General features: G+C 57.3%; 3 protein-coding genes across 16 annotated transcripts in view; 1 reads left to right on the top strand and 2 right to left on the bottom strand.

Moving 5' to 3' along the window:
• Positions 1 to 1,965, top strand: part of LOC119149897 (WD repeat containing planar cell polarity effector) — a 154,683-nt gene extending 152,718 nt beyond the window's left edge. For both annotated transcript variants that reach the window (XM_037391769.1, XM_037391771.1), the window contains one exon: positions 1,624 to 1,965. In XM_037391769.1, coding sequence (XP_037247666.1) covers positions 1,624 to 1,674 — 51 coding nt within the window. In that variant the 3' untranslated portion in view covers positions 1,675 to 1,965. The remainder of the gene's footprint in view (positions 1 to 1,623) is intronic.
• A 4,811-nt stretch (positions 1,966 to 6,776) lies between these two features.
• OTX1 (orthodenticle homeobox 1) lies at positions 6,777 to 10,191 on the bottom strand. The gene is made up of 3 exons (XM_037393201.1): positions 10,056 to 10,191; positions 9,363 to 9,514; positions 6,777 to 8,636 (listed from the first exon to the last, which is right to left on the bottom strand). Exons 1-3 carry the CDS (start codon positions 10,150 to 10,152, stop codon positions 7,887 to 7,889), a joined length of 999 nt encoding a protein of 332 aa, XP_037249098.1. The 5' UTR covers positions 10,153 to 10,191; the 3' UTR covers positions 6,777 to 7,886.
• Positions 10,192 to 13,895: 3,704 nt separating this feature from the next.
• The window catches only part of EHBP1 (EH domain binding protein 1), a 226,230-nt gene continuing 214,229 nt past the window's right edge, over positions 13,896 to 25,896 (bottom strand). For all 13 annotated transcript variants that reach the window (XM_037391625.1, XM_037391623.1, XM_037391626.1 and 10 more), the window contains 4 exons: positions 22,466 to 22,565; positions 21,257 to 21,330; positions 14,970 to 15,084; positions 13,896 to 14,811 (listed from right to left, as the gene is read on the bottom strand). In XM_037391625.1, the coding sequence (XP_037247522.1) occupies positions 14,721 to 14,811; positions 14,970 to 15,084; positions 21,257 to 21,330; positions 22,466 to 22,565 (380 nt within the window). In that variant the 3' untranslated portion in view covers positions 13,896 to 14,720. The remainder of the gene's footprint in view (positions 14,812 to 14,969; positions 15,085 to 21,256; positions 21,331 to 22,465; positions 22,566 to 25,896) is intronic.

Here is a 25,896-nt window from a genome sequence, read left to right as displayed (position 1 = left end):
CACCTCATCCCTTGGTCCCCAGAGCAGAAACCCCTCTGCATCAGGCACTGACACAGTCCCAGGGAAAAAAGAGCCACCCCTTACCTGCAGCCACTGATGCTCCTCAAGGCTAACATACTGCTGTGGCTGCCCTGCAGAAAAACCTTTTGTATTTTTTTGGAGCCTCCAACAAGTGCCAAGCTTGCAGCCACCCTAAAGCCAAGGCATATGCACACAGCCCCCTCCCCGCCGAGGGCTGCTGCTGAGCGAGGCTCCTCGTAACCTCCTTGAGGGCACCTGAGCAGCACCTGCAGCGGTGATGCTGTGTGTCAAGTTTCAGCACTGTGATGATGTGGTGGGGCTGGGACGCAAGCGCTGCTCTGGATGGCATGCCGAGGACTTTTCCCGTCATCTTCAAAACACCTCCGAGAATTTACAGGGGGTCGTGTTGTGACAGGGCCACCTCCCGCCATCTCCCTGCAAGGGCTGTGGCCGGCAATGGGCTGGAAACAACCCTCCGTGCCCACGCGGCACTTGTTCTGAGCCGTCGCACCTCTGCTCGCTGCATGCGGGGGTGGGCAGGCTGTGCACGGCACTGCTGCTCCGGAGGGCGACGCGATCTCTGTGGTGAATTGCACATGCCATGAGATGGAGCTGCTGCTCTGGTAAAGGTTCCTTACGAAGCCGAAAGTATTAGGGGAATTTTTTTAATTTTTTTTTTTCCCCTCTTTCCTGAAGTCATCGAGCAGGGAGTCACTGAGGTGAGTCCCATCTGCCCTCGCCGGTTCTCCCACAGCCCTGACAGCCACCTCCAGGGCCGAGCCCACCCCCCTTCCCACGCCAGCCAGCGTCTTGCCCGCCGAGACAGCACAAACACACGTTCCCCTTTGTTTTCAGCTCCACACCTAGTTTTTTCCTTGCATCGTGAAGGGCTGGCTACTCATCTGTAATTCAAAAGAAAGCAATGACTCACTAGACTACAGCGCTTTCCAAGGCAAAGTATTTCATGGGTTTCACAGGCACGCTAGCCCGTGTTATGAAATAGCCTCTGTTCGTGGCCCACATTCTCCCCATCTCCGTGCCCTGTGCGGATCCGGAGGGCTGAGGTTCCCACCCTGCGGCACGGGGAATTGTGCTGAAATGGGGTGCTTGCACTGCGCGGGGAGTGGGGAACGCTGGCCCCACCGAACCTGGGGAGCCTGGCGCGCTCGCCGCTGGCGTCAGCCTAGCCCTGCGGTGTTTGCAGTATGTTTTAATTAAAAGGTAACAAAAATCTAAAGTTTCACTTTTGCCAATAAGCTTCCCGGCACCGGGGAAAGGGGCTCGAAGGCAGGTGGGGCCTCCCAGCCCCTCTCCTGCGCACCCCGTGCCCCCCGCCGGGGCCATGGTGAGTGGCCGCGGGAGCTGCAGCCCCTGGTTTCCCCCGGAGCAGCAGGGGAGGGGGCGCAAAGGGGCTTAAAAAACGGGGAGAGGGGCCTTCCCTTGAGCCGCGAGGCAGTCTGCACCACTGTGGGGCTGCAGCCTCCGCTCCCAGGGCAAAGGGGGCCGGTGTCTGCAGGTGCCCCCCCTGCCCGGGCTGGGAGGGTGCTTCCACCCCTCGGTGCTGGCCCCGCAGCCGGCCTGATGCTGTCTGTCCCTCCGCAGGGGACGGGGGACGGCGGCACTCTCCAAGTCGTGCACTTCGGCCTGGTGTGACTGAGCTGCCACAGCAAGGAGGGGGAGACCTCCCCGAGGTGGGGAGGTTCACGGAAAGACCTCCAGCGAGCTTCCAGCCAGCCCTGGATCCAGCCACTCGCGGGAGATGAAGCTCCGGGCTTGGCGGATCCGCTGCCCTTGGACGGCCAGGCTGCCCCCGTCCCACACTGGCTGCCCCGCGTTTGCTCGGGGGGGGGCAACCGGGTGACGCTCTCGTGGCATCATTCGAAGACATCAAAAAAGCGAGTAATTGCGGATCACTGTGTATCGTACAAATGCAATGCTGACAAATTCAGGCAGGTGGGTGGGTGGGGTGGGTGTCTTGGACAAATCCATGAACTTCTTGGGAGAAAGTCTGTAATTCCCTACACATTATATATTTTAACAATCTTCACTTGGAAGCAGATTTGAATTTCCACTTAAGGCTCTGAAAACCCTCCTATTGAGATACCAGCAGATAAAATCTTCACTCAGGATACCTCTGTGAAAGAGCAGCCTTTCACAGTCAGCAGCATTTTTCGAAGAATGCTCTCAATTTTCATATCTAGATATATCGTTGAATAACCATTATTTTGCCTTGAAAAAAAGACGCGGAGCCTCTTAAACATCTTCCCATTGGAGTCCAGATTTTAATCTGCCTTCTCTAACCACGAAGGGAAAATGCACTGAGAAGGTAACGTAACCTGTTCCAGCCCTCTGTTTTTTTTCTGGCGGTGAAGAGAGGAGCAAGCATCGTCTCAGGGCTTTCTTCCCACCGGCTGGTCGGGCGCAGCATGTACAGATCCAGGGTTTGGGCTCTGCCACAGGCGCATGCGCGGTTTAAGCTGGAGGTTTTTTGGGAGCATTGGGTGGCTGCAGCCCAAAGCCGGCGAATGCCTTGAAATTGGTTTTGTATGAGAAACAAATTTGTACGGTGGACTAAAAATAAAAGAACCGTGTAAAAAAGCAAACAAACAAAAGACATTAGAAGTATTTTATTGTTATTAACAAAAATAAAATATTTGTGCTCACAGTCAGTCAACCATTTCCCCCTCCGAGCCAAAATCCTGCTGGATTTCTGCTGCGCCACGGGCAATTTTGGTTGCACCAGAAGAACTCCTGACCCATATTGGCACTTCATCCACATCGGTACCTTTCCACGAGTTTACCTGAAGGGGACTGTTTGCTTTGCGGCTTGAAGGGTGCGAATGGGCTGCGACACGAAGGGTTTTATACACTCAACGGGGGGAAATTACTAAAGCAAAGCTTTGAAACAGAGCTGGCTGCTGCCTTGCCTCCCTGCGCGGAGCCACACTCTGCGCAGCGCTTGGGGGGCAGCACGCTTTTAATGGCCTATGGATTTAAATTTAATTTCTGGAAAACACATGGCACAAGGGCAGGCAGCGATTGGGCGCTGGTGCTGCATCGGGAGCTGCGGTGCGATGCTTTGCCGCGCAGCTATTTTGCTGAATTGCAGCCATATTTCTGTCAGTACAAGTGATGGTCTATATGAGGGATTAATCTGACACCAGACAGTGATTCTTAATCCTTCAGTATATCATAATCTATTTACTTTGCATGCTAAGAGGATTTCAGCTTAAAAATATACAGGAAGTGATACTAGAAATGTACATAAGATCCAGAACGCTGTTTCCTAAAATTGCAGTTTTTCATTAAAAAAAAATAAAAATAAAAAATCCTCTCTTGCTTTCTTGGAAAAGTCCTGTCCGTTTTGGGAGGGGGCAAGTGTTGGGTTGGGATCTAGCTGGAAAAAGGCATATGTTTTCCTCTGGGCTCCAGCCCGCTGACCATTCTCTCCCTCCTCCTTGCCCACAGCTCTGTGCTCGGCCACACGACACGGAAGGAGCTCTGCAGTGCAGCAGGTTCCTCGGCTGGGAGTGACACCAGCAGGTTCATTTATTTTTATTGACAAATTCAAAACAGGTTTGGAACCAATGCGGGATGTGATGCGCATTAATTGCTACTCATAGCGCAGGAATTAGCCATGAGTGGCTAACACAGACCGGGAAAACCACAGGTGGCTGGGCGAGGGTTCGGCCGCCCCCACCTGCCCCCGTGCCCGGCCAGCGAGGGGGCTGCAGCATCGCTGCACCGCGCGGTGCTGGGCACGGTCCTGCAGCTTCCGATGGTTTAATAATTCCTGCTCGGCCATAACACTTTGCACCCCCAAAGCCCACCCTGCGGCCGGGGGGCGGCCGGGCCCCCCAGCAGCACAGTGCAGCCCACCGCCCCCGGGCCAGGTCCCAACCGAGGGCAGCCCCCTGCCACCTGCCGGGGGGGGGTTCGGGGAGCACCGGCCGAGCAGGGCTCTGCTCGGAGCAGGGGCTCTACTCACAGCAGCTACTCTGACAGCAGCAAACAGATCACCAATTATTTCAGGTCCACGAAGCACCAAGCGTAAAAACTAAGGACAGCCCAGGATAGGCTGTACGTGCCCCCCTCTGTGCCCGCCCCACCCCCCACCCCCCCGGCCCCCGCCAAGCCCTGGCCCTTGACTCGCAGCAGGAAAGCACCACATGCCTTAGGAGCTGGCACTCAGCGAGAGGCAGGAGCTTCACCAGGCTTGTGCCAGGTACCGCGGTGTCCCGGCGCCCTGGCACCAGCCCCTGGGCCGCTGCGAGCACCGTGGTCCAGCAACAAATGCTATTTAAAAAATATAATTATAAATACTAATAGTAGCTGTGCAGCCAGGAGCCTTCATGCTTGAGAAGGGAGGCACCGAGTCACCCAGGCAGCTGTTTCCCAACTGGGCTGCCCAAAATCTCAGCCGGGTGATGCCGCCGGCGCCTGCTGCCGGAGCTGGGCACGGCGACGTGCCACCAGACCTGCCGAGACTTGCGCCCGCTCCGGCCCCCGGGGAGTCCATGGTGGGAGAGCGCGCGGATGCCCAAGCCCCAGCCATGCTGCTAGCGAATTGGGGGGTGCTGGGGGCCCCCCAAAGCTGGGCATGACGCTCCCCAGCCTGTGCCAACAAGCACAAGTCACATCTTGCCCACCTGCTGGCACCGGCCCGTGGGTGGCAGAGGGAGGATGAGGCCCGACCACACTGGGCTCGCCAGTGGCCACGGCACGGATTGGGGAGTTCTACCCAATACAAGGAAAAAAAAAAAAAAGCAGCAATTTTAGTTGTTTTTTCAGCAAACCGGCTGTTCCTGCTTGAATTGTGCTTTGAAAAAAACCTCCAGGGCTGGGAGAAATGCAACAACAACAACAAAAAAAATAAAATAAAAAGGGAAGGCAGGCGCGCAGGACAAAGCCAATATTTGATGTGACCTGGACCAGGTTCCTCCATGTCCCTGCCACCAGCTGGGCTCAGCAACCAGCCCCACTGCTGTGCCCGTGGGACAGGGTAGTGTCCACGCAGTGAGGCAGGGGCAGCCGCTGGGCTCCCAGCCGGGGGGATTCCCCTGGGGAAGCCAGCACCCTGTGGCGTCCCAACCCCCGAAGCATCCCCTGCCATGGGCCACCACACTGGGGGATACTGGATGAAGAGGTGTAGGACCGTGCCACCAAACTGGAACTCAGGCTCCCCTCTTGGCTGCGTCACTCAGCATCGCTGCTTTCCTGAGTTATAATTTTTAAGGAAGATGACGTCTGTGTGATTTTTATTTAAAGCCGATGAAATGAGTGCATGTAGAGGGGTGTTATACACCTGCTGCCTCTTGGCTCTCAGGTGCTCACTAAATCTGGGAGGGCAACTTCAGTTCACTTTGTGCCCAGCACAGATTTTTATTCTTTTTTCTTTCATTATTTTTTTTTCACAGCTCTGGGAGGGCTGCAATAACTTCTTTCCTTTTAACAGAAGGGCTGGGGCATGCATAGGCTGGTGGTACCAGACCCAGCACACATGGCCGCCCCCCCAACCTACCTGTACAGCCCCCCCCTTGGTGTGATGAGCATCTTACTAGTGCTTGCAAAAGAGAAACATTAATATATATATATATATATATACACACACAGAGAGACACATTTATATAAATGTACTTAAATATATAAATACTTAAACATATAAACACTTAACTATGTGTATGTGTATGTATGCGCTGAAGGAAACAAGGAAAAGACCCGTTTAAAGAAGAAAATCCCGTAAAATCAACCCGGGTGCACCCGTCCCCTCCCGTCTCTCCCGGAGGCACCGTGGGGGCGCTGGGGCCATCGGCCGCCCCCCACCTCGGGTTGTGCCGTGCCGTGACCCTGGGGGGAAGGGAAGCATGTGCCGGGAGCACCTGGGGCTGAGGCCCCACTCATCCCCCCTCCCCCTCCGCTGGTCTCCACTGCAGCCCATCTCACAACTGCACATTGCCAGCCCCATTTGCACCCCACTGGGACGCTGGGGGGTCCTGGGGCGGGGTAAAGACACCCCCGCCCAGTGGCTGCCCAGAGCACACCAGTGCCTCGACACCTCGCCCCCCCCACACGGTCCCCACTGCCCCGGGGTGCCTGGGGACACCGGGCAGAGGGGCCCACAGCCCCAGAGCTCCCGGCTGCGGCAAGGTCACAGGGAGGGGGGTGGGAATTTGGGGGTGCCCCCCCCCCCGTGTATCAATGGCCCAGGCAAGGGCAGCGGTGGCCCCCGTGGTCCCCTCGGTGCCGGCCCCGTGGGAGCGGGAACGGCCCCAGACCCAGCGAGCAGCTTCCAGCACCTGTGGGGAGGACCCCGGGGGCAAAAGGGGGGAGGCTGCGATGAGAAATAACCCCCCCCCTCGCCCGGCCCCGGCTCGCTCCGGGAGGGCAGCGCCGGGTGCCGAGCATCCCTCCGACCCGACCCGCGCAGGGGCAGGGGGCCTTCCCCCCCCCCGCCGTGGGGCAGCCCCACGGGTTCGGGTCACCCTGGGGGGCGGGGGGGGGGCTGCTGCTCCGTCCCTGGGGTCCCAGCGGCACCGCAGCGCGGCCAGAAATCGGCAGCCACGGCACCGAACGCGGGTCCCAGCCCGCCCCCCCCAGCACTCGCAAAACCATCCCCCCCCCCCTCCATTCTGCTGGCCCCCCCCCGGGAAGCATTTCCCAACGCCTTGCTCCCCCCAGGGAAGTTTCCTGAGAAGAGGAGGCAAGGGGGAGGAAGGAGGACAGGACACCACCGCGTTTATTAGTTTGGATTTTATTGGGAGGGGTGGGAAGGGGGGGGTTTCCTTACAGTTGAAGGGGTAAGTGTGGGGTTACCGCATCGAAAGTCCCAGGTACACGGCGCAGGACAGCCGGGCTGGGAGCCGCAAACGTGCCAACCAACAGAAGGGCCAAAAAAAAAAAAAAAAAAAAAAAAAGTAATATCGGTAACCAAACCGAAAAAACACACCCCCAAAGAGTCATGCCCCCCCCGCCGCGAGCTGCTTTCCCCTGCAACCCTACCCCCAAAAAATAAACCAAAACTTTTTTTTTACACTGCTTTTCTTTTTTCTTTTTATTGTTTTTTGTTAAAATTTTTTCCTCCAAAAGTTTTGGTTTTTTTGGTCTGCAGGTTGCGGATGAGCAGGGCAGCTCTTTCCTCCCCCTTTGCCTCCCCCCTCTGGGCACCCCCCCTGGCTGCCAACCCCTGCCCAGCCCCGGGACAGCACGGGCGAGCTTGCACGGAGCCCTCGAGGACGGACGGAGGACGCAGGACGCAAGATCGGGAAAGATTCGTTTTTAGGGAAAAAAATTAAAATAACATAAAAAAAAAATTAAGTTCTGTTCCATGTTAAGACTCTAGATAAATGCCAACCCAACAGCATCAACTAAAATAATCACGGTCACTGGAACGGACCTAGTATTTACATCGTTCCCGCCGCTCCCAGCGGCAAGAGGCTGTGCAGGACCGGCGAGCCAGGGGCTCCCGCACCAGGGGGGTGAGGGTCCCCGCACGAAGCTGGGGGGGCACCGGCAGGGCAGGAGCCAGCCTGCGCCTCTGCCTGGGGCAGGGGGCAGCAGGGGAGATGCTAGGCTTTTTATTATTATTTTTTTTAAACTCCTCTTCTGTTGCGTTTAAAAAAATAATAATTATAATAAACCCACTGGAGGGGTGCAGGAAGCAAATAAATATCAGTCAGTAGAGATGGGGGTGGCAGGAACCCCCCCGGGGCATCGCCACTGCTAACGAAGAGAGGGGAGAAGGAGGAGGAGGAGGAGGAGGAGGAAGAGAAGCCGGAGCCAGAGTCCTGCCCGGGAGGCAGCAGGAGACACCAGGCAGGGGGTCCGTGGTGAATGGGGGGGTGGGGTGGGGGGTAGCAGGCGGCCCCTCACAAGACCTGGAAGCGCCAGGACGCCTGGTCCTTGTAGTCGAGGCAGTCGGGGGAGTTGAAGTTGAGCTTCCAAGAGGCAGCAGCGGCAGGTTCCTTGTAGTCCAGGCAGTCGGAGGAGTTGAAGGGCAGCCCGGTGCCGCCGTAACCCTGATGGTGGTGGTGATGATGGTGATGGTGGTGGTGGCCCGAGCTCTGGCTCAGCGGGTGGTGGTGGTGGTGGCCGGGCACTGAGGAGGGCCCCATGGGGCTGAGCTGGTGGGGATGGTGGTGGGAGTGCATGGGCGCCAGGTAAGAGCTGCAATCCACGCCCCCAAAATAGGAGGAGGAGGGCGGTGTGGGGTACCCCTGCCCGTACCCCCCGCCTTGGCCATAGGAGACGGGGTAGCTGGCGGAGGCGGCGGCGGCGGGGCCGGCCCGCTGCATGCAGGACGCGGCGGCCGGCGGCAGCGGCTCGGGCACAGTCACCCCTGCCGGCGCTGCGCCGGGAGAGATGGAAGCTGGGCTCCAGATGGATGACGCCGGGGTGCTGAGCGAGGCCGGGGCGCCTGCTGGGGCCGACGAGGCCGAGCTGGAGGACGAAGAAGAAGCTGAGCTGGAGGCTGCTGCCGGCGGCGTGAACTGCCCGCTGCTCTCCGAACCCGAGCTCTCACGGGCTGGTGAGGATTTCTTCTTGGCCGGACGGCTCTTGGCCCCGCCGCCGCTCTGCTGCTGCTGCCGGCACTTGGCACGGCGGTTCTTGAACCAGACCTGCAGCGAGAAAGTGGGGCGCAGGGGGATGAGCCATGGGGTAAGCAGGGGCAGCGGGGCAAGCAGGGACCCTCTGGGCTGGCCCCGCTCACCCCACCACCCCTCCTCGCTCTGGGAGCGCCCAACCCACCTCACCCCAGCACCAGTTCTCCCAGCACCCACGCCCAGCCATTAGCACCGTACTCCCCCACACCCCGAAAAAAAAAAACCCCGCCCCGTCTGGCACCCGGGCCACCCCTCATCCTGCCCCACAAGCAGGGATGCCCAGGGCCCGCAGGTGGGCCGTCCCAGCTTGCGCGTGTCCCCCACGCAGCAACAAAATACAGCTTTGCGGGACAGCTCCTGCGTGGGATGCCACCCGTGCATCCCACCCCACTGGGCATCGCCGTCCGGACAGCGGTGCCAGAGGGAGCACCCCGGGGAAGCAGGTGGGCAGCGGGGCCGCTACACCCTGGGGCAGGTGGAAGGGGACAGGAAAAATATTAATAAAAATAGAATTAATAAAAGCAGGTAAAAAAAAAGAAAAATAAAATCTCCCCCTTTGCTCAGACACCCCCACAACAGGACAGACAAGCTACTGGGTGCGCAGATGCACCCCAGCCCCGAGGACACAGGGATGAGCAGTGCGGACGGGGAGCTGGGTCCGAGTGGTGCCCGCTGAGCCGGGGCGCCCCTGCATCCCCCCAGCTCACAGTGGGGCGAGAGCCCCCTGCCAAGCTCTGGTACCTGGACTCGAGATTCGGGCAGGTTGATCTTCAGGGCCACCTCCTCCCGCATGAAGATGTCAGGGTAGCGGGTCTTGGCAAAGAGTGCCTCCAGCACGTCCAGCTGCGAGCGTGTGAAGGTGGTGCGCTCCCGCCGCTGCTTCCGTGGGGTGGCTGGGGGCAAGCAGCGTCATGCCAGGTCCCTGCATCCCTCCCGCACCCCCCAGCATCCCTGGGGCAGGGGCCCGAGAAGCATCCCTGCCTCCGACCCCAAGGAGTGGCGATGCTCCTGCAGCCCTGCCCCATGGCAGCAGGGCACGACCGCAGGGACCAGACCCCATCCTGCTCGGGAGGGCAAGCAGCAGCGGGCCAGGGCAGGGGCAGGCCTGGCCCTGGCCACAGCAACAAGAAGATTTCGTTGTGTTGAAATAAACTTTTTTTTTTTTTTTAAAAAAAAAGCATCTTTTTTTCATCCTTAAAAATACCTACGCCAACGAATAAACCTCGGGGATGGGGGAGAAATTTTGCTGGACCCAGCCGTGTGCCCCTCCAGCCCGCTCTCCCCAGCCAGGGATGCAGGAAAATGGGGGCACCCACCCCAGAGACCCCCCCAAACCGCACGGCTCCGCGGGCTCCTCCAAACCCACCCGGGACGGAGTTTTTCCCCCTCCGCTGGCTGCCAGGGCGCGTGCAGGGACGGGGACGGGGCACTCACCCGGGTACCCCACGGAGGGGTGCAGCAGGTCCATGGCGGGGCCCGTCAGCCCCAGCCCGTTCATGCCGTAAGGGGGCTGTTTGAGGTAAGACATCATGCTAAAAGCCGGGCAGGTTTCCTCCAAAGTTCCGCAAAAAAATTAACCAAAAAAAAAAAAAAAAAGGAAAAAAAGAAAAAAAAAAAAGGAAAAAAAAAAAGTCAAATCAAATGTAAGGGGTGGGGAGGGGGGTGGGTGGAAAAAACCCCAACGAAAAAGACCCCCCGAAAAAATCCCGAACAAGAAGCAAAAAAATTGAAAGCCAACAATTTCAAAACGGAGCACAAAATCGGCGTCCGAGGAGTTTTTTCGTTCCGTCCCGCCGTCACCGCCGTGAGGTCCTCAAGCGATCGCCGGCACCGGGAGGGGACAAACCCCCAAACCGACGAAAAGGGACGGAGGGGGAAAAACTGCAACAGCAGCGACGATCGGGCAAGAAAAGGCGGATTCGCTGCCCGCGCAGAGGCGAGGCCGGGGCGCCTGGGGAGAGAGGGGGGAGGCGGGTCAGGGCGGCCCCCGCCGGGCTCCGCGGCCGCGCACTGCGCGGGGACCGGGGCCGCCGCCCGCCACCCTCGGTAGTAGCGCTGATATTGTTGTTATTATTATTATTTTATCTGAAACGTAGGCGAGTTGCGCACAAGTGCCGAGAGGCAACAGTGCCCGGCGATGGGGAGAGATAAAGCAATTATTTAAAAAGATAATTGGATTAGGAATCAAAAGGAGGGACCAGAGGAGGGAAGTATAATTAATTTAAAAGCGAGCAGACGGGGACGTTTTAATTAGAAATGGATAAGAGTTAAAAAGGGAAAAAAGGAAAAGGGCGAGGGGCGGCAGGCGCTGGCAGCCCGGGCCGGGGCGGCGGCGAGGCCCGTCCCGGGGCCGGGGGGGCTGCGGCGGGGCCGGGGGGGCCGGGGCACAGGCGGGACCCGGCGGCCGCAGCTCGGGAGGCAGCGGCCGGGCTCGGCGGCAAAAAGCCGCAGATAAACGCGAAGGGGAGGGAAGGGGCGGAGAGACTCCGGGCAGCCCCGCCGAACCCCGGGACCCCCCCGCCCCGGGGCTCTGCGGGCACCCCGGCCGGCGGGGGCGGTGGGCTGGGGGCGGGGGGGGTGGTCCGGCAGCCCGGGCCGGGCGGCAGCGCCTTGACCCGGCGTTGCATAACTTTGCCGGGGAGCGCGGCGGAGCGGGACCGTCCCGGGCGGCGGGGGGGTGTGGGGGGGGCGGAGAGGGAAGGAAGGGGGAAATAGAGGGGAAAAACGAAGCGAGGAAGAGGAAAGTCCCGGGGCAGCCCCGGCCCGGCCGTGCCCACCCCCCGCACACGCACCCGCACCCCGGTGCCGGGCCCGCTCCGTCCCGCCGCCCGCCCCGTCGGGGCAGCACGCTGCCCGCCGCCCCCTCCCGCCTCACCTGCGCGGCCACCTGCGGAGCGGAGCGCGGCCACCGCGGGGGCTGCGCGCAGGGCGGAGCGGGCGGGGGGCGCGGAGGGGGCGGGCGGGGCGGCGGGGGGGGCAGGCAGGCAGGTGAGAAGCGGGCTGGGGAGGGGGCCGGGGGGGATGCCCGGCGCGGAGCCGCGCACCCCAACTTGTCGGGGCGCCCCGCGTTACCTCGCCGGCGGCCCGCGCTGTCGGGGCGATGGAGCCGCGGCCCTGCGGAGGATGGATCACCCACCCCCGGCCCTACCCTTGTATGTGCGCGCAAAGCATCTGCGTAACCAGCCCGGCGCCAATCCCCGGCCGCTCCCCGCCTGACTGACAGCCGCCCGGGCAATGGCAGCGCAGGGCGCCCGCTCCCTCTGCGCCCCCCCGCCCCGCGCCGCTCCGCGCTCCTCCGCGCACCCGCCGCCGGCCGCTCGGCCCGGCCCCGGCGGCGCGCAGAGCTGCCCGGCGCACGACGGAGGTGGAGAGGGCCGAGGGGGGCGGGGGTGGGCGCGCAGGGTCCCGCGCAACTTCCGCGGAGGGGCTGGAGGGGGGGGGGCGGTGGAGAAGTTGTGCGAGGGGAGCGGCTCCGCGCGCGCGCAGCGCTGCCCCGCCCCCCCCCGCTGCCCCCTGCGCTGCTCCGCGTACCAGGGGGCCGCGGAAAAGTTTTGGCCGGCGCGGAGGGGGCGGGCGAGGGGGGGGCAGCGGGGCCGGCCCCCCCCTCCGGCGCCTCGGGGCTCGCCCGAACTTTGTGCTTTAAAATTATAATAATAAAAAAGAAGCGGCGGCCGTACCTTTCCCCGCGTGTCCCGAACGCACGGGGGGCGAGCGAGGGACGGGGGGCGGGGAGGGCAGCGGGACCCCGCTCCGCTCCGCACCGCTCCGCGCAGCCCGAGTCGTTGCCCGCGGCGGGAGCGGAGCGGGGCGCTGCAGCCGCGCCGTCGGGGGGGCGCCGGCGGTCCCGGGGCTGCGGAGCGCGGCTGTGCCTGGGCCCCCGCCCGCCCCGCTCCCGCAGCCGCCGCTGAAAGCGAGCTGATGTCCGCCGGCGCTGCCCGCCACCCCGCGTGCAGCCCGGCTTTCCTCCCCGCCTTCTTTAATTTATTTTTTCTGCTTTCCCCCCTTTTCCCTGGGCGGGGGGGTGGGGGGGGCGCCGGGCCCGGGTGCGGGGTTGGGGGGGAGCCTTACAGGCTCCTTCGCTCCCCCACGAAAGTCAGCGGCGCGGGCGCTGCTCCCCGCAACAAAGGCGCCGCGACCCATTCACAAAAAGCAAAGGGAGGGGGAGGGGGAGGAAGGCTTGGGGGGCAGTGCCCCCCATATCCAGCCCTCATCGCCCCCTCCGGTTTTTCCCGGTCCCGCCGGGGCAGGCCCCGGTCCCCCCGCCGCTTTCCCATCAGTTCGCCCCGGCGGGGCGGCCCCGGACCTGGCGTGCAGCGGCCGCCCCCCCGGGGCTGCCCCCTTCTCCCCGGAGGTATCCGTGCCCCCCCCCCCCCCCCCCCCAGGCACCGGTTGCCCATCGAAGGCGCCTCGCCGGGGGCTGCGGGCAGGGCCGGGGCTCGCGGCCCCCCGAGGTGACGGTCCCGGCTCTGCCCGCCCCCCCCCGCCGGCCGGGGCCTGCGCCCCCCTCGCTGCGCCCAGGTAAGCTCGGGGCTGCGGGCCCTCCCCCCGGCGGGGAAGGGCAGGGAGGCAGCGGGGGGTCCTGCGGCCGGTGGCCGGGAGGGGGGACGGGCACACACACTTATTTTTCCCGCAACCCGGGCGGGGGGGCGAGTTACTTTTTCCGCGTTAACAGCCGGACAAGCCGCGGCCCCCCGGGGGGAGGGAGGGGGTGCTTGGCCCCCCCTCCGTGCCGGTCCGAGGCTTTGTCGCCCTCGCCCCTGCCCACCCTCCGCAGCCGCGGAGCTCTCGGGGCGCGTCTCCCCCGCTCGCCAGCCCGTCGCTGCGGGAGGGGGCGGAGGGGCAGCCCCCAGCCCCGGGCCGCCCACCCCCGCGGCCGCGCCCGCAAGGCCGCGCGCTTCCACCCTCCCCGGGGCACCTACTTATTTTTAATTGGGTTTTTTTTCGGTGGGAGCGCGGTCGCAGTTGCGGCCGGAGCCGCCGGCGATCGGGGGCGCGGGGGGGTCCTTCGGCCGCGTCGCCGCGGGGTTTTCCGCTGCGCGGGTGCGCTCCTTGCGCGGCCGCAGCGGGGGCTCTCTCGCGCATCCCCCGCAGGGAAAAGCCCCCCCCCCGACTTGCTCTTTATTAAACGAAAAACTTTTCCCGCTGGTGGGTTTCCTTGCTCATTGCGGGGATGAAGCGGGGGCGGCCGAGCCCCTCTGCCCCCGCCCCGGGCCGAGCCCCCGCGCACCCTCCCCGGCCGGCGGGGGGGTCCCCAGGTAAGGAGGAACGCGGCAGTTACGGTAAGAAAGATTCGGCTTTTATTGAAAATTTATATATGACTCGATATTGTAATAAATAAACGAGACGAGCTCCACGAAGGGACGATGCGAGCGTGGGACACGCGTGGGGGCACACGGACGGGGGCGGGGGGGGAACGGCGCGGGCCGGGGGCAATAAATAACGCGGGGGGGCGCGGGGGTCGGGCCGGCCCCGGCCGGGCGCGCTGTGCCCCGGGCCGGTCCCTGCCCTGCTCCCTCCCCGGCCCGGGCCCTCCCCATCCCGGTTACTGCCCCGGGCTTTGTGCCCACTCCGGGGGGTGGGGTGGGGTGGGGTGAGGTGGGGTGACATTCCCCCCAACGCTACTCCCGGGGACATGTAGAACTGCTGAAATAAAACACTGGTAAATACAGCACATTTTTAATAATAACTGGGGTGGATCTGACCTAACTATAAAATGTAGGTAGCTTATTAAGTATTACATATGGCAGGACTAGATGAAACCATTCCCAATGATCCCCCCCCCCCCCCCCCCCCCGATATCCCCCTCTCTAATCCTATTACGACAAAAACATATTTATTCCGAACCGGGCCGTGCCGCAGCGGCCGCCACGCTGCCCCGCTCCCAGCGCCGCCCGGCACCGCTCCGGCGCGGCCCGCAGCTGGCCAAACAAAATGGGGAAAAAAGTTTTAATTTTTTTTTCCTCCAAAACACTTTTTTTTTGTCCTTTTTTTTTTCTTTCTTTCTTTCTTTCTTTCTTTCTTTCTTTCTCTTTCCGCGCTCTCATGTCGGCATTTTTCAAAACGTAGGGGAGAGCTGTGCTGCGCGGCCGCCCAGGCCGCTCACTGGAGGACGCATTTTTCTTCCTTCTTGGCCATCTTGCCTTTGTTTTGCTCGAGGGTCCTCTCCAAGTGCTCGTCCTCCTCCTCGGCCCTGCGGAGAGAGGCGGCGGGCGGCGCGGTGAGGGGCTGCGGGGCTGCGCTGCCCTCCGCGGCCGCGCCGAGACCCCCAGCCCGGCCCGGCCCCGGCCCCAGCCCGGCCCCGGCGCCCTCCGCGGGGCTGGGGGGCTCGGGGACCCCGGCCCCACTCACTGCTTCTCCTGCGCGTCCAGGTCCCGCACCAGCGCGTCCCGCTTGTTCACCAGGATGACGAGCTCGTCCAGCAGGAGCTGCTCCCGCCGCTTCTGCGCCTCCGTCTTCTGCCAGTCTGCGGGGAAAGCCACGGGGACACCGGTGAGACCCCGCACGGCACGGCACGGCACGGCATAGCCTGGCCCGGCACGGCACAGCTCGGCACGGCACGGCAAGGAAAGGCCCGGCCCGGCCCGGCATAGCCTGGCACGGCACGGCAAGGCCTGGCATAGCCCGGCACGCACGGCCTGGGCCCGGCGCAGCATAGCCTGGCACGGCACGGTCGGCACAGCTTGGCCTGGCCTGGCACGGCACGGCCCGCAGAGCGCTGCCGCTCGTCCTGCCCCGGCCCCGACCGAACCCCAGCCCCTGCTTCGGCCCCTGCCCGCCGGCGCCGTCGGGCCGCCCGCGGGGGTTTGGCTTTGGGGAGTCGCCGGTGGGTTGTGTCCCCTGGCCAGGCCGCCGGGCCGGGCCCGCGCCCCTCCGTTCTCCCCCCGGGCACCGGTCGGCGGCGCTGCCCCCCCCCCCCCCCAGCAGACGCGCGCGATGCCGCAGGGCTCGGCTGGCAGCGGCGGCCCCGCTCGTTCCTGGGGGCTTTTCCCGGGACCCCCAGGCCGGGGCTGCCGCCGGGGCCGCCACTCGGCAGCCGCGGCCGGGGCCTGTGGCTGTGGCTGTCAGTCAGCCCCGGCGCCCCCGCCTCCCTCATTACGGGGGTAAACAATGAGCGGAGCCGGCGATGCCGGGGGAGATAGCGGGCGGGCGCGGGAGGACAGCGGCTCCAAAAAAAAAAAAAAAAAAAAAAAAGAAAAAGAAAACGAACAACAACAACAAGGAAAAAAAACCCACCGGGAGAAGCCATCGCCACCCCTCGGCGATGTCACCCCCTCTCCCCGCCGCGCTCCCCGGGGGCGCAGGGACCGAGGGTGCTGTGCCGGGGCCGGACAATGCCGCCCGCCGTTACCATGCGGATCCCCCGCGCCCCGCAAGAATGCGGTGGGTCAGACCCCCGACCCCCTCCGCCGCCAGATTTATTCAAGGCAGCGAACTGCTCGGGAGCCGCATGAAAGCGAGCGGTGCTGGGGGGAACTCGGCCTTGGATTTACAAATTAAAAATCAGACGCATCATCGCGCAGCGCGGGTCGGGGCAGCGCGGAGAGACTGAGGCGCCGCCGCCCGCCCGGGCCCGCGGCCGGGAGCCCACCCCGACACGTGTGCGGGGGACCCTCGGGCGACCCCAGGCCGGGGGACCCGGCGGGGACCCCGTCGCACCGCGGCCCGTCCCGCTCCCGGCACCGGCCTGGCCAGGCGCTGCGGGAACTTCCCGCGAGTTTTTCTCTTTCTCTTTTTTCTCCCCTTTTTATTTTCTTTTTTTTCTTTTTTTCCTTTTGGCTCAGTGCATTGCTTCCCCCCATCGTCGCCAAAGAAATAATTTTCCAGGTGCACAGCGGCCAAACCCGACGCCACCGGGACCCTGAACCCACCCCCGTGCGGCCCCGCCGCCGCTCCGGCACCGGCCCTTGCGGTGCCAGCTCCCCAGGGGTCTCGGGCCCACCGCACTCGCCCTCCTGCTCCTGCTGGGCACGCTGCATCCCTTCCCCCCACCCCCCCGGTGTTACCCGCCGCACGGTGCCGCCCCGCCGTGACCGCAGCCTGGCGAGGGGCGACAGCGGCCGGGCCAGGCAGCGCGACACGACCCTGACCGGCACGGGCGGGTGCGACCCCCGCCGCGGCCCCCGCCTGCCGGGGGAGCCTTCCCCTCCTGCTGCTGCTGCTGCCCCTGCCGCTGCCCCTGCGGAGGCTCGCTCCCCGGCACATCTGGGCACGCCAGGCTGTAGCTGAGAAGGGACCTGCAACCCACCGGCTCCACCAGGACTTGAGTTAATTATTTGGCAATTTTACCGGTTTTCACTTAGTTGAAAAACTATTATTATTTTTAAAGCTTGTTTTGTTGGTTTTTTTTGCCCTCCCCTCTGCACCTCCTAGTTCTCCAGTTTCAGCAGCAATTTTAGCTTTCAAAGCATCAGTCAAAGTATTTCGGTACAGGTTTCACTTAGTCCTTCACTGGCATTTTTTTCCCCTGTTACGTCCCTTTCTAAGCGCTACAATCTTTATTGCTCCCGTCTTGTAGCCCCGTGGGGTAAATAATGCCAATATTAGGACTTCACAGAACACAACTACTGGGTTGGTTGGGGTTTTTTGTTTCTGCATTTGCTCACTACTAGCCTTCGAAGTATGCCACGGGAAAACTTGCTGGCAAAATATTCCCTTGCATTTTTACTTTGTTTCCTAGATAAGGAGTCTGACTTCCCTGCTGCCCCCCCCCCAAAAAAAACAAACAACAAACCCCAAACCAAACAAACCAACAATAAAAAAACCAAACCCAAACTCAAATCAGTCAAGTACAATTGGTTAAAAGAGGAACTGGCCCAAAGTATTTAAATAACATTTTATATGTGATTACACTGCAGTTTTGTTTTATCCAACAAAATACTGCTGGGCAGCAGTTTCAGGAAGCATCCCGACGTTTAAAAAAGCAACTGTGTTCAAGTTTGATTCCTACCTGTTGTGCCTTTTAAGCCAGGATTACCTATAACACCTGTCACATATAGTTACCCAGGCTGACGGCAGCTCTGGGAAGCTACAATATGGGCTGTGATTAATTTGAAGATTTCAGAATAATACTGTTATAAAAGCTACACTCCGGACAAAAATAGGATTAAGCTCTGGGGCTGTATATGAGCTAAAAGCGTTGAAAGCTAAAGCTCCCATGCCACCACTTGCGATGGGCAGTTTAAAATGACAAGAGTTTGCTAAATTCACGTTAAGGTAGAAATGTTTTCAATTACTCATCTTCATTGACTTCATATTGTCTTCCCCCCCCCCCCAGCCCCGCTTAAACTGATAATTACTTTAAGCAAACAGGCGGCCGGTTCCCATAGAAATGCTTTAATAGAAATGGTCGAAAGTTCTCGTAGTAAAACCTTCAACCTCGCCACTATAATAAATAAGCCCAGCACTTTGATGAAAATTAACACTAGTTTTGTAAAGAGCACATTGGGGGATTGCAGTCAGGTCTTATCTTTAGTTCCAGTCAACTAGCAATCCTGAAAGAGTTTGCATCATCATCAGAGCAGGCCATTTGATAGGATTCTGCTGCTGAACCTAATCAATCTATGGAATACTGTGGCTGCGCGGTGTAACAAAGCTAAAATAGATTTACAAATGGGGTTTTAGAGGATAAGCTCCTCCACAGGATTACATATTGATTTTAAATATAAAAAGCTTATCATATAAACCATAACTACAAAAATAGTGAACCTATGCATAAATCCTTTTAGAAGAGCACCCACTTCAAACTATAAGCCAAGAATAAATCAAGATGTACAAAATCCTAAAGAAGATCCATTTCTTGGGCAGAAAATGAACACACCACCCCAAGGTGTGCAAAAATGAACTTATCTTTTCTACGGAGGCATTAAATCTGGAATGAAAAAGTAAAAAAAAAAAAAAAAAAAAAAAAAAGAAAGGCGTGAGAGGCAAGGTGGCTGGAAGTACAGCATCCCGCATCCCGCCACATGGCCACGGCAAAAACTAGGCTCTGGAAGGCAGCACCTTGCTGCCATGAGCTCTGATGGGAGCACAATGGGAGCACCACGGGAGCACAACGCCTTCCCGTGTGCGCGGGCTCAAGCCAGGCCAGTAACCTGCGTTTGCTTTGGCCCGCACGCAGGGATCTCGCCTGGCTGCTCGAGCGTCCCAGCGGCAGGAACCCCGGCGGGAGCCAGGCACCGCGTTCACTGTCCCTCTGACCGCTGCGGCCAGCGGGGCGGGGGAAGCAATGCCTCTGCTTACCGCCCTGGGTCAGGCATATGTTCCGCCTGAAGTGCCGTGACACTCCAACAGGCTACTCGGCTGCCTGTGCCTCCATTTTAGCGGCTGGTGAAGAGGACACCGGCTGCACATCACCGAGCACTGTAACGGTCAGCACCTCCCGAGGCCGGCGCTGCCCGCCGGGAACCACCTTTATCTGCCATCAGCAGGCTGCTGCCTTCTGCAAGGCCAATGCTGCCCCGTCATCAGCTGCCTAAAGAAATCGGTTGATAGATTTTTAAACAGCACAGTCACGCGTGGAAGAGTTGGAGCAATTTACCAAAACAGTAATTATCACCTTTCAAAGACTCTTCTTTTTTTTTTTTAAGTTCCAGTTTGGATTGGTGCATTCTGCCTTTCTTTTCGACAAACAAACCAGTCCCGTCCTGTTATTTCCCCACCCCCTCCTCTGCCCATGTATTTCAGGTTTGGAACTGGTGCTGGTAAAAGTGAGATCTGTCTTTTCAACTTTTTCACAGAGCCCGGGCGCTCATTAGCAATCGCCTGAACGGCCCTGGCGCAGGCAGTCCCGGGCTGGTCGGGCAGCCCGTACTTCCTCAGAGGCACCATCAGCGCTGCAGCGTTATCCCTGCTGCCCACAAGCGCATCCCTGCTCCCAGTGCGCGCCGGGCACAAGGCGATACCCACTGGCACGCACGCCGAGAGGCAAGGTGTCTCAAACCTCTGCTTCACCTTGCCCTGGGAGAGTGTCTCCCTTGATATATTTTTTAAGTAAAAGCAGCTAGCTGCTAAAAGTTCTAGCAGACTAATTATCTTACTGAGGGTTAAAATGCTAATTATGGACTTTGTTGTATAAATAACCCCCCCCACCCAAATAACCAAAATCATCCAGCTCTCACGTTTTCTCCCTAAATCCCTGTTTACTCTGTCACAGCAGCAAAACAACAACAGCAACAACGCGGGGGGGGGGGGGGGGGGGGGAGCGGGGCGGGGGGAGGGACTTTCAGGACTTTCTTGGGCTTTGGCATCCCTCTCTGAACTTAGAAAAACAATGGACAGATTTTCGTTCACATCAATGTGTGAATGGCATAGGTTGCTAGACGTTCAAAGGCTGCTGCTAGGACATTCCAAGACAGTAAAACATGTAAGAGGCAATTAAAGATTGAAATTGTGGGTTTCAATCCAGTATCTCTTAGCTCCTCTCTGGTTTTAGAGTATTTTATATTTTAAATATTTCATTAGTATGATTCCCAATTAATCTGGCTTGTCTCTGCAGAAAGCAACGAATATATTTATGACTCAAGTTTATCCAAGAAGATGGTGGACGCAGTCTTATGCAAAAAATATAACCACAGATTGAGAGATACGACAAAGCTACCTGAAACCTGCTGCTTTTTTCCTACAAACTTATGCTCTCAGTGAAGTCTCCAAACTAATTAGAATTGATTTATTATGGATCAGGTACCTTATCAGGTGAAGAAAGAAATTACCATGGACAGTCAAAGGGTTGAGAGGTCAATACAGAATAGCAAAATCAATTTGCATTGATTAGACAAAAGGTCCATTTTACAGAGCCCAAAGGATTAACTTTAAAGCAAACATCTTTGAACTATAAGGCAGCATTTGTGACTGAGAGGTATAAGCGGTGCAGCATTAGAAAACACTTAAGATATTTAAATAAAATAATGCAAGCAGTGGTTTAAGCTATCTGGATGTTTATTTTTTATTATGAATCATCCCCGGGATTATTGTACAATTCACTTGAAAGCCCTATGGAAAGGATGCAATTGTTTCATTTATCCCACGTGTCAATCTTCCCGTGAGTTTTCATTCAGATAAGGTGACTAAACTGGGGAGAGTTGCAGGGAAGGGAGAAGATGTGTGCAAAGGATCGCGCTAATCCTGGCGCTGCTCGTGATGAAATATTTACTTGGCAAACGTGGTGTTTTACCACCAAAACTGATGAGACTTTTTTTTTTTGCCCCATGAGACACTGTTGTAAACCAGATGTGCACCCTTACAAGGCGGGAGGCTCCCTTCCTGGGTCACTCCTGCCATGTGCTGCGGCACCAAGAGTGGCATGACGCCCCAGGAATGCCAGGAGAGTGTAACTGCAACAGAAAATAATAAACCCCGGGCAAATATCCTTTACCTCCTCATCACTTTGCTTTCAAAGTCTTATTCCGGGGAGACAATATTTCTTTGTCCCATGCCTTGGACTTTCCCCTGCCTGCCCTGCCAAATAAATCCAAAGAGTGGGATGGCAGACCCGGCATATTTGCTGTGTGCTATGACTTGAAACGATGTAAATATCAGCCTTAATTCTTAACTGGGCTTCAGAGAAGCCGCCAGGTGTTTGGTACTTGCTGCTTTGGGCAGCAGCATTTCCTTCCCTCGGTCCCCCGCATGGCTCTTACCTTCGATGGCAAGCATAGCTCTTAGCTCCCGGTTCAGCAGTTCGTAGCGCCTTTCTAGGTCATGTTCTTTTTCCCTAGGCAAGTTGCAAAAGTTCATCAATATGTTAATTACTAAATCATTAAACACTTAAAAGAACCTTTAACTTACATTGATTTTAGGACTCATAACCGACTTTTCTCTTTAACTTTAAGCTACTCCAAACAAATGATACACAAACTTACAACCTTGCTCAGGTGGCACATTCCGTAACAGGGCCTTTTCATTTTCTGTAATGTCAGCCCTAATTCCATCAGTTTAACTCTATTGTGCTACGGGACGTAATTATTTCATATTCATCCTCGGAGCGGCTGTTGTGGAATGTCCTAAGCATAAAACATTCCCCCGGATCTAATGAACAAATTCCAGCATCAGCCTATTCACCAAGATAATATGACACTGGAAGTATTATCCTATATACATTCTGCCCTAATGAATAATGAAAATTAGACGTGGGATTAGAAAGCTTAAGATTTTTTGAAGGTAGACTCTTCTGTCAAGTTCAGACACGGTAGGAAGTGCGTGAGCACAGGCTCTTCCCGGGGAAGTATGCAGGGATCTACACTAGGTGGCATTCCTGAAAGAACTATCATCAGCCCAAGAGGAGCTGCAGCAGCACGGAAGGCAAAACGCCTCTACAAAGCAGGGTCCTTCCCCTTCCACGCTGCTGCTAGCAAAGAAAGTGTATTTGTCCTTACTGGTCAGTCTGGTGGTATCACCGCACCGTGGCCGATTCAGCGCCGTCCCTTCGGCAGCACAGTGCCGCGGAGCTAGCAAGGTAGCCGGGGTGCCGCAGAGCCTCGCTCGCTCCCCGAACAGCTCTCACCTGTCACATCTGCAGCACAACCCACCTCTATCTGAGCATTTCAAAACGTCATTTTGTTCCACTGGTGGGCCCTTGGAAAACCTAACTGTGCTTAATATTTCTTTGATTTTTTTTCCTCCCCCCCCCGCCCCAGCTCTGGCTGATCTTGTGCCATTGCATGCTTCTCATTTTCAAGTCTGAAATACGAGAAAAACCACAAAGCATCCATGCTGCTCACTTTTGAGGGAATATTTTTGAGGTCTAATGGGAAGAGAGCAAAAAAGTTGTGCATCTATCTAATGAGTAAATATTTCCATCAATCAATCAGTCAACCCTTTTGTAAATACATGCGTCCATCCATACTTACAGAAGAGAAAGCTGGTTCATCCGTCTTATTAAGGCGTTCTTCTTATTAACCAGCATGAACCATTCCTGCATCATAGCTTCTTCTTCTTCTGTGTTTCTTCCTGCAATCGAAAGGATGTCATTACTTTGGTGGCAATTCACAAACGGAGCTAAATGCTTCATTGCAGGTTCTGGAGTATTGCTGTCCAGTACCACTGCGCGTTACAAGGTATACTCTCAAAACGGTAAAAACATCATCTGACTGCAAGTCCTGCCACCCAATCCTGCTTGCTCCATAAATAAATCTTTGAAAACAACCACTCTTCAGCGTATTTTTTAGTGTTCTTTATCATGCCGATACTCTGACCTAAATAAGGACCTTTTTGTAAGTACCGTATCTTTTTAAATTCTCCCAAAAGGACTATGCTGTTGCAATGTTCCCAATGAAAAAGCCTTGCTGCTACAAGATGTCTGGTCATCACGGGCTTCCAAACACAAACCCAATCCGTGTGGGCTAGACCCACTCCACCCCTGCAAACCCAGCGTGGTCGGGCCGACGGCAGGGTCACTCGCTGCAGAGGAGATGGCAACCTTGACCCTTGGCCAAGGCGTGGGCACCTGCCCAGCCTCTGCGTTCACGGCTGCTGTTCCAGTCAATGAGCTGGAAAGAGCTGCTCCTCTCCTCTCCTCTCCTCAACCCCCCACCAAAGGGAGCACCTGCACAAATGCACATCATTTTGGGGCCCAGGTGCCTAAGGGTCCCCATGTGTGCAGGCACGGACTAGCACCCCTTTCCCCAGTCCATGTCCATCGCTCCAGGACCCTCCATAGCCTACCCATAGGCAGTGCTATACTCTTCCAGGCTCTGTTAGACTCTGCGTTACCACCTCTGCACCATCAGGCCATAGGGGGAAAGGCAGACAAGCGGCCAGAAGGCTCCCAACCGTCCCTCCCAGCAGCAGGGCTGCTCAGCCCAATTCTGCTCTCGGAGCTGGGGGACTAGAGAAACTTCATCATAGTCCTGCATGACGGCTGCACACCTGTGGTGACCTGCCATTCTCGTATCTCGAGTTCAGACGAGGAGCAAAGATTGTACAGTCCTCACTGAACTGTGAAACTCACACTTCTCTTATGGTTAAAATTAACCTGGGAAGAAACGTGGAGTAGCGGCAAAGGAGTGTGCGCCAGGTCTTCCGAGTACTTCTCCCAGCTTCCACACTGCTTCGCTGAGAAACTGCGGGCAGACCCCTGAGTTTGTGCCCTATGTGTGATATGGGGATAATCACCCACACTCATTTTCCAGGGGCGCTCCGTGTTAATTCTTTGGGGTTCGTAAAGGGTTTTCACATCCGCGATGCAAGGCGCTGTGCGCTCGGGGAAGCTATCTCACCAACTCAGACCACAGGCTCCCTAGTTGCAGAGAGGCAATTTCCAGCACCAGAAGCTGGAAAGACACCAGAAAAAACATTGTTTTGCTCTAAAAGAAAGCTTTCAATTTCTGGATGGGAGCATCTGAAATGCTTGCAGGTAGGTGCCTGCCACACGCACCCTCCCAGCCCAGCGCGGCGGTGGTGTGCAAGCCCAGATCTGCTCAGGGAATCGCCTCCTCACCTGGCTATGACCCTGCTGTGTGCCAGGGGAGGCTGCCCGCCCCCTCCAAATGGTTCTGTCCCCCCCCTACAGCCTGTGGGGTCGGTGCAGCCGCACGAGGGAAGGACAAGGGGGTGAGCAGGGATGTGGGTCAGCTGGGGCAGAGCTGACGGACCCCCACAGTAAGAAAAAGTTTTGCCATCTGGCATGCTCTTCTTTCTGATGTGAGACATCCCCCCAGATCCAGTCACCACCCTGGGAAGCTCCTGGCTGGTGAAACTGTTCCTGGACGGGTGATTTTCAGATACCCGATTTGCTAGCTGAGAGATGGAGAGGGCAGAGCATCCCAAAGGGGGGGGGGCGGCCCCACAGCCCTTTTCCGAGCAGAAGCAGCAGGGTCCGGCTCCCGGACAATGGAGCGTTGAAGGAAGAAATTTGTCATGTAGAAATGCTCTCCGCCGAGACCTCCGCTTCTGGTTTTGTGCAGAAAATATTACACCGCGGCATTTGACAATATTGTTCTGCGCTCCTCCAAAGAGGATTAAAACTTATAGGTGTACTTTGCTGTTAAGTTACAGATCAAAGGCACTGCTGTATTGGTCCATCTAACAGAGTTTGCTTTTAGGAGCAGATGACAATCAATACTAGCAACCTTTTGTTGAAAATGCACCAAGTAGCTGAAATTTATTTAGAGGAGAGGGCAAGGAAAAGGGGGCAGATTGCTGTTTTGTCCTTGCAAAATGACCAGTCTGTTCTGTGACACGTGAGATTTTTTCCACCAGCAGTGTGGCAAAGTCCTCACGCCCAGACATACGTGGGGCTATAGTAACGTTTTAATCAATTTATGACACTAGATTTGTTGGGTTTGGGGTGGTCTGGGATCTCGGGCTAAAAGGCGCCATTCTAAGTGCAAGCTCTCATTGCATTTCATTTTGCAAGCCTTGAAAAAGAAATGGGAGACAGAAACGTTTCAAAGGAGTTTGACTCAAAGGCGGATCCGAACTTGAATTTCATGCCACGCAATCTCAGGGTAAGGGCGTAAAAACCCGAAGGTACAAACTTCTTTCTATTAATGCATTCCTCCTAAATAAAGTTAGTTGCAATGTACAATGAGCAAAGACCTAGGTAACGCTTGGAGCTGTCGCGTCCGATCTGAACAGGTGTCTATTTTGATATTTCTGCGCTGACACCAAAGCACATGCAACATCCATAGAATAGGCTGGTTTAAAAGTGAGTTAACAAAGTCTTGATTGTTTTTACAGAATTTTTAATCTGTTTTTGTATTCGCTTTGGACCCATGTGATGCCCTGACACCAGTCATGTGATATCGGCTGCGATAGGCACAAATCCCCAGGCAGCAACAAAAGAAGAAAGAGTAAAAAAGAAAAAGCTGAGAAAAAGCTTGCAATTTGGAAAAAGGCCAATTGTACCCTGGCGAAGGCCTTTTTGATCAGTGAAATGACACATGTGTGCAATATTAATAGCAGTTGATGCTGATATTTTATTTGTTGACCATCAGCTTTTAAATTCTTGTGCACAGAGCTGAAACAGATTCTTCCCAGGCAAGCAAAATAAAGATGAACTCCTGTATATAAGAAATTTAAATAACTCTTTTCAGCAAATACACTACCATTACAGCACTACTCCCCCCGCCCCTTGGTGGATGCACGCAAAACACTTTCAACAAAGAAAACCTGAGTGTGGTTACTGCAGCAATATTGCGAGCTAAACTCACGTTTACAATTTCTAAGTAAAAATTTAGGAAAAGCCTTTTCTTCAACAGCTTCACTCTGTAAAACCCTGCTGCTGCTGGTGTTTTTGTTTCCATTTTCCAAGTGTAAAACAAGTATTTAATTGACTTGC

Source organism: Falco rusticolus, chromosome 6, assembly GCF_015220075.1.
Source record: "Falco rusticolus isolate bFalRus1 chromosome 6, bFalRus1.pri, whole genome shotgun sequence".
Classification (NCBI taxonomy): domain Eukaryota; kingdom Metazoa; phylum Chordata; class Aves; order Falconiformes; family Falconidae; genus Falco; species Falco rusticolus.
Note: the sequence above shows the minus strand (reverse complement) of the source record. Positions and strands in the feature narration are given on the sequence as shown.